At 40.5% G+C, this 17,415-nt stretch overlaps 2 protein-coding genes across 2 annotated transcripts in view; both read right to left on the bottom strand.

Moving 5' to 3' along the window:
* Window positions 1-4,416, bottom strand: part of LOC147031690 (protein turtle homolog A-like) — a 185,256-nt gene extending 180,840 nt beyond the window's left edge. The window contains exon 1 of the mRNA XM_085852008.1: window positions 3,948-4,416. Within this exon, the coding sequence (XP_085708134.1) occupies window position 3,948 (1 nt within the window). The 5' untranslated portion in view covers window positions 3,949-4,416. The remainder of the gene's footprint in view (window positions 1-3,947) is intronic.
* A 9,816-nt stretch (window positions 4,417-14,232) lies between these two features.
* Window positions 14,233-17,415, bottom strand: part of LOC147031689 (non-POU domain-containing octamer-binding protein-like) — a 45,652-nt gene continuing 42,469 nt past the window's right edge. The window contains exon 12 of the mRNA XM_085852513.1: window positions 14,233-16,149. Coding sequence (XP_085708639.1) covers window positions 16,087-16,149 — 63 coding nt within the window. The 3' untranslated portion in view covers window positions 14,233-16,086. The remainder of the gene's footprint in view (window positions 16,150-17,415) is intronic.

Raw genomic sequence — 17,415 nt, 5'->3', positions numbered from 1 at the left:
CCAGGATAAATTTCACATCATTTTCCCAGTTTAAATAAAATTGTCTTTCTTGCAATGTTTCTGTTTCTCTGGTGGCTGTACACTTTCTCAGACAGTTGGAGGTTTTCTGTTGCTCTGGCTGTTTGTTGCATTGTTCACGGTCAGCTTCAAGGCGTGATTGTCCTTCTTGTGAGCTTTCCTGGTTCCGAGCTTCTTTTGTGTTTTTTTTTTTTCTGGTTGCTGGTGTAAATCTGCCCAAACTTGCCCGTTTCTTTGTTGGCATAGTAAAGTTGTTGGAATTTTCGAAAACTGCAAAAAAAAACATTGTCACATTAATTTCCTGAAACAACCATGACACACATGACGGGACCTGATGTGGCAGAAAATGACAGGACCGATTTCTGGGAAAAATGCACGAAAACCTGGAATTGCGCCAAATTTAACATTTGTTCATGTTGCAGATCCAGACAAATGCAGTGTTATTGCAGATCCCATGCGCTACACACTCCTCTTTTCTTGGTTGCTCCAAGTCAAATAGTTTGCACTTCCATAAAGGACAAACAGACAAGCAGACAGGCTGATCGACTCTGTGTTCCCAATCTTCATCCCACAAGAGGTTCCTGTGCCAAATTTAGTAGCTCTCTGTCAAACGGTTTGTGTTTGCATAAAGGACAGAAAAACAGACAGGCATATATATATATATATATATATATATATATATATATATATATATATATATATATATATATATATATATATATATATATATATATATATATATATATATATATATATATATATATATATATATATATATATATATATATATATATATATATATATATATATATATATATATATATATATATATATATATATATATATATATATATATATATATATATATATATATATATATATATATATATATATATATATATATATATATATATATATATATATATATATATATATATATATATATATATATATATATATATATATATATATATATATATATATATATATATATATATATATATATATATATATATATATATATATATATATATATATATATATATATATATATATATATATATATATATATATATATATATATATATATATATATATATATATATATATATATATATATATATATATATATATATATATATATATATATATATATATATATATATATATATATATATATATATGTATATATATATATATATATGTATATATATATATATATATATATATATATATATATACATATATATATATATATATATATATACATATATATATATATATATATATATATATATATATATATATATATATATATATATATATATATACATATATATATACATATATATATATATATATATATATATATATATATATATATATATATTGTTGCAGCCACAGGTACCGAGACACCAGCTTGTCACTCAGGGGGATTAATCCCCGGTTGCCCTCGGTAGAGCTAGACCTGGGGCCACCGCTCACAATTAACGTTGTGGTACGGTGTGTTGTTTTAGAACCACAAACACCACCCAGTCAACCACGAGTTCCAGTGTCCACCGTCTAATTATTCCGTTTAACTAGAGGTCACGTGGTTACCTGAGCGGGGTGCGCGCCCTCGACAAAGCACCAATGTTATCTGATTAGATTTTAATTAGGGCGGCTGAGCGTTTTAACCGCTGGCGCGTGCCGACTATTTTTGGTCAAATCTGTGGTAATTACCTCCCAGTCTATCTCGGTTCGAACAATGCTAGACCAATGAAGGAAAGGACAAACACGGACAGGTTGGAAATCGACAAATAATTTATTAATAATAAAATTAATAAACAAGTCTGAAGACGACGATGGTTCACGAGCGGTATTTGACGATGTAGATTGTTTCAGAAGTCAAGGATGAGACAATGTGATAATGTTTGACCAAGTTATGAAAATGATCAACATGATGTGGTACGGGTGACAGGTTATTAGCTGAAAAATGTCGAAAACCCGGTTTCATTCAACAACTTTCAAAATTTGACCTTTGCATAACCTTTAAAGGTCACAAAACAATGTTGTGCACATTAAAATACGGAAGCGGGATACGTGTTATAGCTTATTGGAGTTAGTTCGTCGAAGAAGGTCGAAAACCCGGTTCGATTCCGACGACTTTGAAAATTTGACCTTTGTGGCCTTTCAAGGTCAAAGGTCAAGGATTATGACCTTTGGTGCAAAACTTCCTCTGGAACATTCCAGGAACAATATAACGTCATATAGGCTATATGGTATTTCGCACTCCTCGGATTATCCATACTTTGATGAAATCAGCGTAAAAACTAGAAGGGCACTCGGTCGAGCGCATACCTCCACCCTGCAATGCCTGATCCACGATAACATATCTGGCCCAATACATTTTTGAACTAACAGCTAGAGGGGGAGCACTCGGTAGAGTGCAAAACCTCCGCCGCCAATACTGCTAGGTCACTCAAGTGAACCTGATATCCTATTCATTCAATTTGACGTCAACAGTGCTCATAGAGATATAGTTTGCAACTTTCCCTTTTACTTTTAACTTTTACATACTCAATTCATTCGTCATAACTAGATTCCTTGAGACAGAAATTGATTTTACGTGGGTATATCCACCTGAAGTTCCAAAATCAGCCACAATTATAATTCTGGTATGTTTTTTTTTGTTGGAAATCACTTATAACATGTAGAAATGCAAAAAAAAAATCGAAATTTTGTTGAAAAAAAATTTGCAAATTTTTTTTTTCTCTAACAATTTTTTTGGGGGGTGGGTGGAAATCACTTAAAACATGTAGAAATGCAAAAAAAAATTCCAATATTTTTTCGAATTGGCCGCCATAGCGGCCATATTGAATTTTGGACCAAGTCCAAAATCGAATGGCATGATCCTTGGACCAGACCTAACCCACCCCCCCACCAAGTTTCGTCGAAATCCGTCGAGGAGTTTTTCCGTAATACTGTTCACAAACAAAGAAACAAACAAACAGAAAGGGGTGAAAACAGTAACCTCCATCCAACTTCGATGACGAAGGTTAACAAACTTGAAGGGGGCGGCCACGGGCAAGGTGTTCGAGATAGAGCAAAAATGGTTTGAAGACTTTAGGTGGGGAATGACCTCAAGATTATGCATAAAAAATATTGTCATCCTTGCTCTCAAAGTTTGGGCAATCGTATGATTTTTTGTCAAAATTCGCAATTTTCTAAGTTTTTGACCTTATGACCTTGACCTTGGGACGAAAATGAAAAATCGGACAACGACACGTTTTAGATAATTCATTTTGCTATTCAAATACCGAAGAACCCATTCCATTGAGTCAATTCCCGAGGAGAAGATAGATTTTTAATCCGACTACCCCCTAAAAATGACTATTTTTTGGGCGTGGCTCCGTGCACAATGGGCGTAGCACGCCCTCATCCAGGAAAACACAAGACATTGATATCGATCGAACACATAACCAAGTTTCACCAAGATCGAATCAAAGTCCACAGAGTTATGCTCTGGACAGACAGACACACAGACATAACGAATATAGTGGTCACTCTGGCTAGCACCCGTGAACCAAAAAAAAGAACCTTTTATTTCCTGAGGTAAATAAAGAATGAATTTCAAAGCAACATCAATCAAAATGCCAGGAAAGAGACAAAGAGCAAGATGCTTATCGAGGGTTGACTTAGTACAGCTAAACACAGACAAGGGTACCCAACGGATCATCCAGGGGGAGGGAGGGGGGAGAATCGTCTCGCTCATCAGAAAGTTGTCCGTGAAGCGAAAACGTCCTGAAATACGTGCGTGTCACGTCCGTCGCCAGCACCCAGCCTTGCCGTGCAAACAGCTTTGAACGCCAGTTGACGTCTGGAGGGCACCGAGATCGTCTGTCGTGGGTTTAGACCCTGGTGTTGTTGGTGACCGACCCGTGCCTCACTTGTTGGCGGCGCTGCTCACGCCCACACGCGCATCACACGCTCGCTTGCCAAAGCACAGGGAAGGACGAATTGTCTCGTTGTTGGCGCTGGTCAGACACCCGCTCCTTGCTCGCTTCTCAAGCTTACTTCTCGTTCTCTTCTCCCTCCCTGGCTTTCTTTCGCCTTCCTCTCTCCCGCTTTTCTCCTCACAGAACGTACCTCCCATTCATTTTATATCTCCGGGCCATCTCCGCGGGTGCAGTCCACCCCAAGCTCACCCCGCCCCACTTGCGCACGGTTACCATGACAACCCGTGCGCTCTCAAAAAAGGCGGGCGTCTGAGCTCGCAAAAGATTGTTTCTGAGGAAGAATGGGGGGCGGGCTTCAGAGCTCGTGAAAAAATGTGTGTAAACGTGTCTGTCATAAAGAAAAGAGCTTCACATAAGGGAGGGGATTTATTCTTTACCCTTCTCAACGCATCACATGTAAGATCCCATTAGACATGGGGATGGGGCTAATCTGACATGCATTAAAGGAAATAACTGTCTGAGGACCTGGATGTGTGGATGCATTCACCAGACCAGATTCTGAAATCCGTAAATATATATATATATATATATATATATATATATATATATATATATATATATATATATATATATATATATATATATATATATATATATATATATATATATTGTCGCAGGGGTGGCCAGCCCAGGTTAACCCCCCAAACCCAATTTGTGGTGACGGGTGACTATCATCGCCATCCCTCAGATGGTCCAGCGGTTCCTCATTAATAGGAGGAACCTATTAATCCTCAAACCCCACTACAAGTACATGGATACAGCTTCTTAAAAAGAATACATTTAATGAAAATAAACAAATATTTACAAAGGGCAATAATTCAAAGGGTAATGATAATAATGATAAAGTAAATAAATCCTAAAGTTGAGGCACCTCCTCACACAAACTCAAATACAGACAAAATAAAAATAAAACCCTTCCTTTCAACTATTCTTGTACTTAGCTTGGCCCAGAGCTGGTCTTTGTGGAACTTGGAACCGAGGTGCTTCTATTCGCATGTGCAGACGCGCGTAACAAAATGGCACTTTTCTCATGGTGGGACAAGTGCACGCCAGGCAATCCATGAGCAGCACTCCACACCAAAGCTCAGAGACCCAGTGCAACGGTTTTGTGTGCCGATTGTCCTCACCGAGCCAACCAAGAACCAAAGGCCATCGTCTTGCTTCACCACGCGAGCCAAATCGCCTCAACACGAACACAAGGGTCGTGTCGTCCTCCTCAGCATGTGCTCACCCTCCTCTCTGGCCTCTCCAAAATCTGCAAACTCCTTCCTCTTTGATCACAGCTCTCCAAAATGCACAAGCCCACTTTCCTCTTTAGTCACGCTTATATATCCTTCACCTCCGGGGCGTAACCTGCTTACACGAAACTCAAGAACTCGGGGCTTCTGCCTGCTTGGCTCGCTTCTGACGTCACGCCCATCAATCATCACTCTGGGGCGTGACTTCGCCTGTTGTCACCCTTTGAAGGTGGGGCTTTCTGCCTGCTCGGCCCGTTTGCTTTAGGGACGTGTTCCCCACCTTGATTGCCTATCTTCAAATATAAAAACAAAGGGAAAAATCACAGAGGGGCGATTAGATACTGGGGGAGCTTATTTTTAAACCCTCGCGGCCTAGCTAATTAACATGACACTTTTGGGTTTGGGGGGGGTCCTTTTGGGTGTGTGGCTGTATGTGGCGCCGTCCTATAAGTAAAACTGTTTAAGTGTTTATGATTATTGTAAACATTTGCTTGCATATAGTCATGAATAAGTCTACATTTCGTCCATTTATATTATTCCTGTAAATAAAATAATTGTTTAAATGTTCCAGTTCGTTTCTGTATTTTCTTTGATTGACCCAGCATGGTTCGGACTTGAGAATTAGTGAGGCTGTTCGGGCCGGTAAGTTGTCATTTGGACCGACGGATCTTGGTAATCCCCGCTCGGTTTACACCCGGATTGGGCCCGGTAAACGGTCCGTTCCGCCCGAGGTCCGTCAAGGGTGTGGTTTTCCCCGGTAGTTGGACGACGTGGGTATTCAGGTATATTGAAATCCGGCAATTAACCCTACCCCACGCCGTCGAAATATTGGCGACCACGGTCCGCTAAGGGACCCGTGAACTCTCAGACTTATCCGGGAGTCACGACCTAAATTCCGGGTGTTCGGTGGGAGACGACTCTACTGCTGCACCTAGTGGTTGTTTATCGCCACCGAACCCTGGCCCACAACAATACATATATATATATATATATATATATATATATATATATATATATATATATATATATATATGTATATATATATGTATATATATATATGTATATATGTATATATATATATATATATATGTATATATATATATATATATATGTATATATATATATATATATATATATATATATATATATATGTATATATATATATATATATATATATATATATATATGTGTATATATATATATATATATATATATATATATATATATATATGTGTATATATATATATATATATGTGTATATATATATATACATATATATATATATATATATATATATATATATATATATATATATATATATATATATACATGTGTATATATATATACATGTGTATATATATATACATGTGTATATATATATATATATATATATATATATATATATATATATATATATATATATATATATATATATATACATGTGTATATATATATATATATATATATATATATATATATATATATATATATATATATATATATATATATATATATATGTATCTTCTTCTTGAGCCTGGTGTTGGCGCAGTGGTTAGGGCAGTGGCTTGGGATCCAAAAGGTCCTGAGTTCAAACCCTGTTGGGCCACTGAATACACCAGGGGGTTGACTCAGCCTGTCATCCTTCCGAGGTCGGCGAAATGAGTACCAGTATACTGGGCCGGTGTATACCCCGGTTAAAATAGGTGTACCATATCCCTGTGTCATAAGAGGCGACCAGGGTTGCGTCAGGAAGGGCATCCGGCGTAAAACATGTGCCAAATCACTATGCGGATCATGCGGATGATTCGCTGTGGCGACCCCTTACGGGAGCAGCCGAAAGAAGAAGAAGAAGATATATAGCTTCTTCTTCTTCTTCTTCTATCGGCTGCTCCCGTTAGGGGTCGCCACAGCGAATCATCCGCATGATCCGCATAGTGATTTGGCACATGTTTTACGCCGGATGCCCTTCCTGACGCAACCCTGGTCGCCTCTTTCAACACAGGGATATATATGAAAAATATATACATATTTTGTTTTCTGCCGGGGGTCGGGTGAGAAGACCACCAGGAAGGGGGGGGGAAGCTATCTCCGGTTCCCACCAGACTCCTCAGAATTGCAGGCCATCACACACGGATAATTCTGTGATGCGGCGGGTCACTAACTGACCGTGAACGCCAATAACTCAATGTCGTGATCAAGGGTCCTCCGTCTTGTTTATCCGGTTACCTAGAAAAATAACTACGTGATCTAATTACCAGGGGACATGCCCTCAGTACGCCTTGTCCGAACCGGATCACCTTACCGGATCAGATGCAGCCGACGACACTGCCAAGGATATACCGGCTAAAAGGAACGGATCATTGGGAATAAAGTCCTGGATAGGTCAGGATACGGACCATGCTGGATCAATGAAGGAAAAGACAAAAATGAGCTGGGAACATTTCTACCAATAATATATGAACAGACAGGCGAGGAAAGATATGTGGCACAATTAATTGAGTTTCTTGTTGTGTGTAAGCAGAGATATGAAGAAAAGTGTGAGGTGCGATAATAATACAAACAGCTTACAAAAGCAGACACAGAGCAGTTATCCCGATATAATTCTTCTACACTCTTGATTTAAGCGAGGACAGGTGCCATGACATATACACACACACACACACACACACACACACACACACACACACACACCGATGAAGAAGAGGTCATGAGAAGAAAGAGGAGAGGAGACAAGGCTAACGGTTTCTCAATACCTTGCATGTTTGACCAACCACGCCACGAGTACATTTTGGGGGGATGTTCCGCTGGGCGATACCCCCCTGACAGCTGGAGCATTGTCTCCTGCTTCGTGCAGCTAAGCGTCGATTCAGAGAATGGGGAACGACTGTCAGGCATGAAGGAAGGACTTTTGGCGGTGCCAGAAGCCAGTGGGTGGAGAAAGGTGGAGTCAGAAGTCAGTGGGTGGAGAAGAGCGGAGTCCAAAGGCGAGTTGGTGAAGAAGGGCAGAGTCCGAAGGCGAGTTGGTGAAGAAGGGCGGAGTCAGCAGGGGAATGGGTGGCTTGTCGATCCCAGGCCAGACAGGGAGCAGGACGAGCTGACAGGAACCAGGAGCAATGAGCAGGGACGGAAAACCACCAGCAGACGGGGAATGCTCGAACGGCCCCGCAACCTGTCCTTTTATGGACCCTGTGGTGTGGGGCGGGGGCGATGACCCGAAGCGATGTGTCATCACCCAAATCGGGCACTATTTTTGGGCCCAAGCCAGCACACGGCCCAGCCGTGATGGCCAGAAGCGGCTTCACTTTACATCCGGCAAGATGATTCCAAGCTGCAGAATTATCTCACTCCGAACACCGTGACACAAATCGCCCTGCACCAAACTCCTGGCACGTGCCCTGGCGGTCAGCGCCAGTCAATGCGATGCCTGTCCGTAAGCCATGCAGCCCAAGCCGCACAGCGCGCCCCTGCCCGGCAGCAGCCTCGCCAGGCAGAGGGGTGAGAAGACATCCACGAGAAACACCTGTGGTCATGGTGGTCAGCGAAGACCGAGGGTAAGATGCGATGGTAAACCCATGCGCAGACCCGAACAAGATGTGGGGCATTCATGACCTGCTCTGTGTACGATAATAAATTACCCCGGGGCTGCGCGTGGGTCTGCCGCCATTGAGCATGTGGTCATTGATCAAAAGCGGTGGTGTGCGTGGTGCCAGCCCTGATCTGTGGGAAAAAATTGGATATAGTAATTAGATATAGGTTTGGGTTGAAAAGAGTATAGATATAAGTATTAGATGGAGATTCAGATTGAAAAAGAATGTGCCACGTGGGTACTGTACGACGTTGGCATTTAGTGTTTGTTTTTCCATGGCTGGCTTTCGCGAGGACCCAATCTCACAGCAAAGGGTGCGGCCGTGGCTTTTACAGGTGGGTATCCGAGTACAGTGCCTGCTTGAATTTATCTCAGGAATAAGGAAAAAAGAATAGAAATGAAGTCAGCGATATAATCAGACCTAACTATGAGATTCACACAACGCAGTCCCGTTTGACCCATTAGACAAGAAGGAAGGGACTATCTGTACGTATATTAATGAAATAACTGTCTGGGGATCACTATATGATGGATGCCATTGTGTTGGAGGGATGCGGTTCCCAGAACCGCAACAATATTATATATATATATATATATATATATATATATATATATATATATATATATATATATATATATATATATATACATATATGTATATATTGTAATGGTATGGTACACAAGCACTGTTCATTCGAATGTATGCAGCACGTGTCTTGTGGTGTCATTGCTGGGAGCATGTCTGCGATGCGGATGCAGTGCCACCTGTAGACAAGAGAGGAAATTTGAAAGTTGTTCAGGGTGCCGGCGACAACTGGCCTACTCTTTCCGAAAGACACCGTGAGATGTTCAACGTCCATCAATGTCCCAAATGCTGGCAGATGGGTGATCTGGCTTAACGTCCACCCGAAGGACAACAAACACATTTTTGAATCGTCCTGGATGCCAAACACCAAAAGGTCTAGATTCAAACCCAGGCTGGACAGATTGCAAATTCCTGCTCTTACCTGGAGGTGGCACTGCATTAATGGCACAGCCACGCTCTCGTCCAATGATGCTACCCCACAACCTTGTGCTGCAGACGAAAGAAGAAAAAGACCTCAAATCTACCCTTCCAGTCCAAACCAGAGTAGGATATTTGCAAATCAAAGCAGCTTTTACAAATCCTCATTGAAAAAGTGGAATTTGATGATTCTTGAGGTTAATTTTGGAATAACATATACTTCAATTTTTAATGACCCCAATTAACCCCACCTTCTTGAGGGGGTCGGCAGGAATTTTACATTAATAACAGAGATACAGAGTTGGCCTTTTGACATCATGTTTCAAGTTGTTTCATCAGGGTATGAGACCTGACCCCAAATAAATAAATAAATGTATTGATGATGTTTGTGAATTTGTAATTTATTTTACAGACTTAGTTTAACACTGTGGAAGAATAAATTGGGTTTTCTAACAATACAGAATGTACAATAAAGTTTAATGAACAGAAAAAAATTATAGAATTCAAATTCATTAATTTTGGGGGGTTTTTTTTAGATGTGGGAGAGGAAAGAATATCCTTTTGATAAAACTCACTTTCCTTTTACAACATGCACAGTTCTTCCTCTCTGTGAGATTCAGTGTCTATTTATTACCTGTTCGTCCACTCTGTGAGATTCAGTGTCTCTTACCTGTTCTTCCACTCTGTGGGATTCAGTGTCTCTTACCTGTTCTTCCTCTCTGAAGCTTGAACTATGTCTGGCCTCTCTGTGGGATTGTCTCTCTTACTTGTTCTTGTATCCTGTCACAATCATCCCGTCTTTGCCTTTATTTTGAGCGTCAGATCTTTCTCTCGACAAAACAATTTTAATTTTTTTCTCCACGTTTTGAACCTTTAATGATACGTGTTTCACCTTCGAGTGTTCAAAAGCAAACTCACAATGTGGAAACGGCGAATGCCAAACCATGAACCAATAAATTCTACATTCCTGTACCAACTTCAGTCGAATGTCAGGCATGGAGAGTAGGTTCGTGAATGACTTGGGGGGGAACGTACTGCAGCTGACCCACTGAATTGGAAATAAATAGAACGCTCATAACCAGTCAAAAGTGTAGCCACCCTGAGCCTGAGGTCACCTGACCAGCGCCATCTTGGTTAGCACGACTTGGCTGACTTGCGTCGCAGTTCAACATGGTTTTGAAAGCATCCAGATTGAAAAAAAACATCAAACAAATGTTAAAATGCCATTTTGTGCAGCAATAAACTGCTCCAATCGGTTACGGGAGAGTTGTGGAAGGTTGTTTCACAGGTATTTTTACATGTTGATGAACATGTAGATGTAGTGTACTTTTACTCTGAAATATCACTGCAGTGTCACAGCTTTTCACCTGGTGTTCATCACATGAACCCTGTTCGTAAGTTGATTTGCTTGTTGGTCGTAAATTGGTTTATAACAGTTTTTCATGTTGGGATGATTAAGGAGTGTATTCATGTTGACGGCCATCATCAATGCCACCTTCTCGTCGGGTCAGCCGAGGGAAGTTTGACCCAAGTCTTTCACGAACCGGCTGGTGCCGGCGGTAGCTCGACAGCTTCGAGGTGAGTGTGCGACAGGACTTGCTTCTGTTCAACGTCCATCCAAGGGACGGTGCACACATTGATTAATCACCCTGCATGTGGAACACCGGGATGATAGTCTTTTTGTTGTTGTCAGGATTCGAACTTGGTTCGAGTTTACAGCTGGGTCGGGAGAGACCATCCTGCCAACCATTCGGTTTTGGATGATGTTCTTGTCAAACCTTGACAAAACTTTGAGAAATGTCCTTTCAACATACAGCAAACGGCATCGTTGTACCATTTCGTTAAATTTTTATTCCGCTTTTGATTTGGAACGCCAATTTGTGGACACCCTGTATTTATTGATGCGAACACAAATATTAAAGAAATTTTGATCCCCTCCCGTCTCCCCCTCTCCCTCTCATATGATTGGCACAATTCCCGACCCCTGAAACCACACTGCCATACATACGTAGTAGATAGATGTCCCAACTCTGTGACATGATTAACCTTTAAGTGAATGTGTAAAGAAGTATAAGGCTGGAGATTGGCATACTGGTTGCATGGAATAGGAAGGTGGTGGAGTGGCTGTATTGGGTCGGTCGGTCAATGCTTATGGTGACCCCGTGTGAGCGCCACAGGCTGCCCGGTGTATATGACAAACTGAAGGGTCATCTCTTCACCACAGTTCGCCACATACACACGGCCGCCAATGGCAATGAGGGGTCTACCGGCGTCGCATCACTTCTCCAAGACCACGCGTCGATCCCGCATCCATCAGCAAACTCTTCCACACGTGCATCTGCTCTTTCACAAGGAACCCTTGAAAGCGGCGCTGGATTCACGCAACACAACTACATACCTGTGCCTGCTGGTATAATACACACTTGTAGAATGCTATATCACAGTTAAACTACTTGTACACGCTTTACGGACACCGTACGTGTGGATACAGTACAGATCGCCCGCTGAGCAATGTGTACAACTGTACTGTACTGTACCATAGCGTCCGCGTCATATCTTCATTATCAAAGACAGATCGATACATCTGTATCGGTGGTGGCGTTTCATAAAACGGTAAAAACCGGAATCGTGAAACCAACGAGCGCTAAAAGTTATACATCGTCTTTGTGAAGGACACTCAACGTGGTCTCCATCCACGGTCAGCGAACTAGAACTTGAGGATTTCAAGGACGCTTATATAGACAGTGGCAGGAAAGAGGACAGAGTGAGGGACACAGATAAATATTGTGGTCACAAGGTGACGTAAGAAGGCACTCCCTGTTACAGAATGTCGTGGGTTTGCTGTGTACATCGCAACGCCACTATGGTCGGTTATTGAACGTTTGGAGGGAAACGCAGTGCTGTGGGTATGGCTTTATTACATTTCCATAAGGTTGTATGGAAGTGAACTTAATGCACTAAAAAAAGACAAAGCAACCGATCACATTAGAGTGATGCGTATTATGTGTGGGCAACCACTAACAGGGATTATTCCTGTTGAGCATTAAATTGTGCTTGCGGCTTTCATCAACATAAATGTGCTGGCGTTTAATAAGACAACGAATTGCGTTTGCACTTCAAAACCAAGGGGATTTCAAACCTCCGCTAGCTATCACAACCGTGGCAAGACAGCCCGAGCTCACACGGTTCAAGTTCCTCAAGGATAATTTTGTCCACAGCCTTAAGGAATTTGCTCTACCCCTGTAGCAAACGTACCTGCCGTTCCCTTTCTAAACCCCCCACCACCCCTTTCCTGTGAAAGTCTTACTCAGGAGCGTGCAAGGCCTGCAATGAGATTACGGCGCACAAGCGGCATCAGCTTTGCTGGTTGCTCCGATTGCACTCTTTCCCCTTCCTTTTTGCCAAACACAGGCAATTTGCAAGTTGTGGTTTGTGGCCACTTGCATAATTCAAACCAGAAGTTCTCTTTCTGGGTCATGGCCTTTTTATTTTTCCAACTTTTAACCCTTTTGTCCAACCAAAAAAGGACACCATGGAGCTTGACAGAAAGGAGCAACTTGTTTATTCAAAAATGTTTCCTCTGCTTGCCAATCAAAATGACAATTATTTCCTTCAAGTGACTATTATGACAGATTGCTGCACATGAGCAGGGGACGGAGGAAGGTGAGTACAAGGAGGAAGTGAATTTATTGTAACTGGAAACACACCAACCATTACGTGTGTTTACAGGGACGTGCCTTCTTGTAAATCATGCTCGGTTTCGTCGAAAAGCATAAAAAGGTGTTTGCCGTAAATATTTAGTGGTGTCATGTTCAATGAAATTTTTTGCTGAGAGAGAATGGCATAAGAAAGTAGGTGCTACCACAACTTTATGATATACGAGCAGAGTACCCACCCTCTGGCTGGAGTTTGTTTGCACATTGCTTGCTGAAAAAAGTAGAGCCTGTATATTGCAAAAAAAAGACTATAGATATTTGTGTGGTGTGCATCAAAAAGGGGTGAAGGGCAGTCAAGTTCGAAAGGGCTTATTTGGGGAGGGGGGTGTCTAAAGGGATCTAGAGTACAGGCATTGAAATGTCATGTAATCTGGTTGCTCGTGGGACCTCTAATGAAAGAGACAATTCTAATTTTGCTCAGACATACGTTATGTGAGAAGTTATCGGACAAATTGATGGGAGTGGTCCACCACAAGAGAAATAACACAACACTTTTGAGAAATCTGAAAAAGCAAAAAAAAAATTTAAAAATTCGAAAATTCTTTTCAAATGTTTTTGAAGAACATTTCACAGAAAATTGAAGTATGGACCCCCTGAGTATACCCTGAAAAATCGGTGCTGATCGACGCAAAGGTCTGGGAGTAGTTACCGGACATAAAGACAAACAGACATGCACACTTTCAGTTTTATTTTTTTTTTTAAAGAAAAAAAAAAAACCAAAAGAAGATAAGTTGCATCAAGTGAAAATCTTGTTTATAAAGATTCTTCTCAATCAGTACATCACATACATACGTTATTAAATGAACTGATACATTTTACTCAAACTGCAAGACAACAACAACAACAAAAAAAAATACTACTCAAAAAATAATACGATAGTATCAGCATTTTGACACCTACTACACCACCATGGCTACTGCGATGGTCAAAGAAGAATAAGTTCAGAGGGTATAAAAAATTTAGGCAGAAAAAGAAGGAAAACAAAAAGGGCCAATTCAATGCACACAATGCCAAGATTGTAGTGTGTGCTTTTGAAAAGTGAGCTTAGCAACGTTCCGCAAATAAAAATTCAATATCACAAGTGATTGTTTTATCAAACATAAGCTTCCCAAAAACCCAAGGGACAACAAGCACGTGTTAACTTGCTTAAGGTTAGGAAGAGAGAACTCAAAGTCTGCAAATGGCACCGATCGTGCAATGGATCTTGTGTCAAAAGGAAAGAATTAATGGATTGTAGATTAACCTTGATAAACAAAATGATTTTGTTTGTTATTTTCCAAAAACAAATGCATTGTGGAGCACTATTTTGCTCTCACCCCCTTTCCATCAGAGCAATAAAATTTTGGTGGGTTTATGGCAAACAAGAGTTAACTAGCATCTTCCATATGCCTGGATGAAATGATTTCAAGTGATGCAAATTAGGGTTCCGGTCAATACTGAGCAAGCAGAAATTGCCCGCCCAACGTTTCCCGTGGCAACCACGTTTTTTAATGTTTTTTTTAAGAAACGAGGGTACACAAATTTGTGTATTGGATCATCTGAGTCACGTACTTGTTTTGCTTCAGATGGTCCGGACTCTCAATCCATTCATTCACTGCCTCCTGCGACAGGGGATTCTCTTGCATGAACCGTGTGAAAACTGCCCATATAAAGAACCTGTTTTGTTGCATGACACTGAATAACCGAATGCACATCTCATCAGATGGATGTGAACTGAATCAATATTTACTGGATAAGGTGGTACAATATTGTTTTTTTTTCTCAGCCAAAGGGTACCAGGCATCTGGACCACAAGTCCCCAGTAAGGCAACAGAACCCCAACAAGGGTGAGCAGGCCAAGCTGCCACCTACTCTGGTGATACAGCAGCAGGAGAATGAACCCTCAGATTCTTCATCACAGCAATGGAATTTCAATGATTTACAATGATGATGTTTTGTTTTCACCTGATTCTGATTCGGAGAATCAGTGACTTTCTGATCATACATAATGGAGAAAGCTTTTCTTTATGAAATATGAGAACATGATCAAGGCTTTCTCGTTATAAAAAAACAAATGTTGTCATCGATATACTGCATTCACTAATGCTCAGTCATTAAGTAACCGTTCATGCTTAATTTTGTATTAATTGTTCAATGAATCAAGAGAAAGAGAAACTCGGGACAGACACTTTTAAATGTATCATCAACTCTAAAATCTGCAGTGATCACAGCAGAGGAACAGTAAGAATTTAAACTTTGAAAAGGTAATATTTTGTCGGAAAAGGAAAACTTTCAGGGCACACAAAATTTTGAACATTGGGCTTTTAAAATTTGAATTGAGTTGGGCAACTGAGAAATGGCTGAAGGAAACCAATTTTTTGTGGAGGCCTACCCAAAGGGCAACCGAATTAAACAAAAAATTTCCGAGCCCTGCAAAAAGTATAAAACAAGAGAGTGAGCGATGCAAGGAACAAAGTTGGTTCAAGAGGCATCACAAAAACAAAAAGCAAGAGTGGTTGAGGCTAAATGCATCACAGCAAAAATACAATCAATATCTTGCTCTTTTCGACTGTTGATCCTCACTAGGTGGAGCAGTATTTGGCGGTGGAACCTTCAAGGGGACAATGAAGGAGTGGGGAGAAAATTGATCAATTGATGCAACTCAACAATGCACCTAGTTAGACATAAAACTGACACTTGAATAAGAATACCAAAAGCATGCTGCACAAGGCTAGATATTATCTATAAAAAAATTAAGTGTGTGTGTGTGTCTTCATAATTCCAAAACCATGAAACCGAGCAGCCTGGAACTTTGCATGCACACTAAGGGAATTTCAAGGGAGTGCATGAATGAACACTGGGTGTTTCTGAGCAAATTTAAACTCTTTTAAAGATAATTAATGGGGTTCTCATCATCGAAAAACCAAAAAAGGCCTCACCAAGATGGCGGAACACCATCGTGGTCAGCCCGCTGTCACCTCACCGGGGTCTTAAGCCACCATTTTGCTTCGGCCTGCCATTGGTAAGACACACTGAATTTCAAATATGCCCAGACTTGGAATAGGCTGTAACGGTTTCTGTATGATAAAGCGCTCAAAATTTATTTTTCCATTTTCCGCACTTACATCATCGAATGCCTGATCTTCGTGCCTAAGAATCGCTGTATAAATCGCTTTTGTAGGTGCTATAGTTTTCAAATTAGGAGCTTGGAGCGATGTCATCTCCACAAAAGTGAATGAAATGTTATTTGTTTGTGACACTACTCGTCTGAGCTCCCAAGGTTACTTGTGACAAAACTTTACAGGATCACTTTTTTTTTTAACCATGATGCACCTTACTTGGGGTTTTAAAAAGTCATTTTCTCATAATTCATAACTTATAAACACACGAGCCACCATCTGTCACCATCTCCAAGAGTAGATCCACATATACAATCCATCCATCCATTGGGACCATACTCTGTGCAGAGCGTTGGTGCTGCCTAAGCAGTCTCCTGGGCTAATGGGTACAATCCTGGACGGGTCGCCACTCTGAAACAGGATACCTGCAAGCTGGCACCCATTTTGCCGACCTCGGAAGGATGACAGGCAGAGTCAACCCCACCTGGTATTAATTCAACATCCGAGGGGGATTTGAACTCAGGATCCTAGGATCCCAAGCCCACCACACAAACCATTAAGACAACACCGGGCATATATATATATATATATATATATATATATATATATATATATATACATATACATATATGTATATATATATATATATATATATATATATATATACATATACATATATGTATATATACATATACATATATATACATATATATACATATATATATACATACATATATATACATCTTCTTCTTCTTCCT

The sequence above is a fragment of the Eptatretus burgeri genome, chromosome 2, assembly GCF_056783735.1.
Source record: "Eptatretus burgeri isolate ZD-2024b chromosome 2, Ebu_testis_v1, whole genome shotgun sequence".
Classification (NCBI taxonomy): domain Eukaryota; kingdom Metazoa; phylum Chordata; class Myxini; order Myxiniformes; family Myxinidae; genus Eptatretus; species Eptatretus burgeri.
This window is presented reverse-complemented; position numbering and strand designations above follow the sequence as displayed.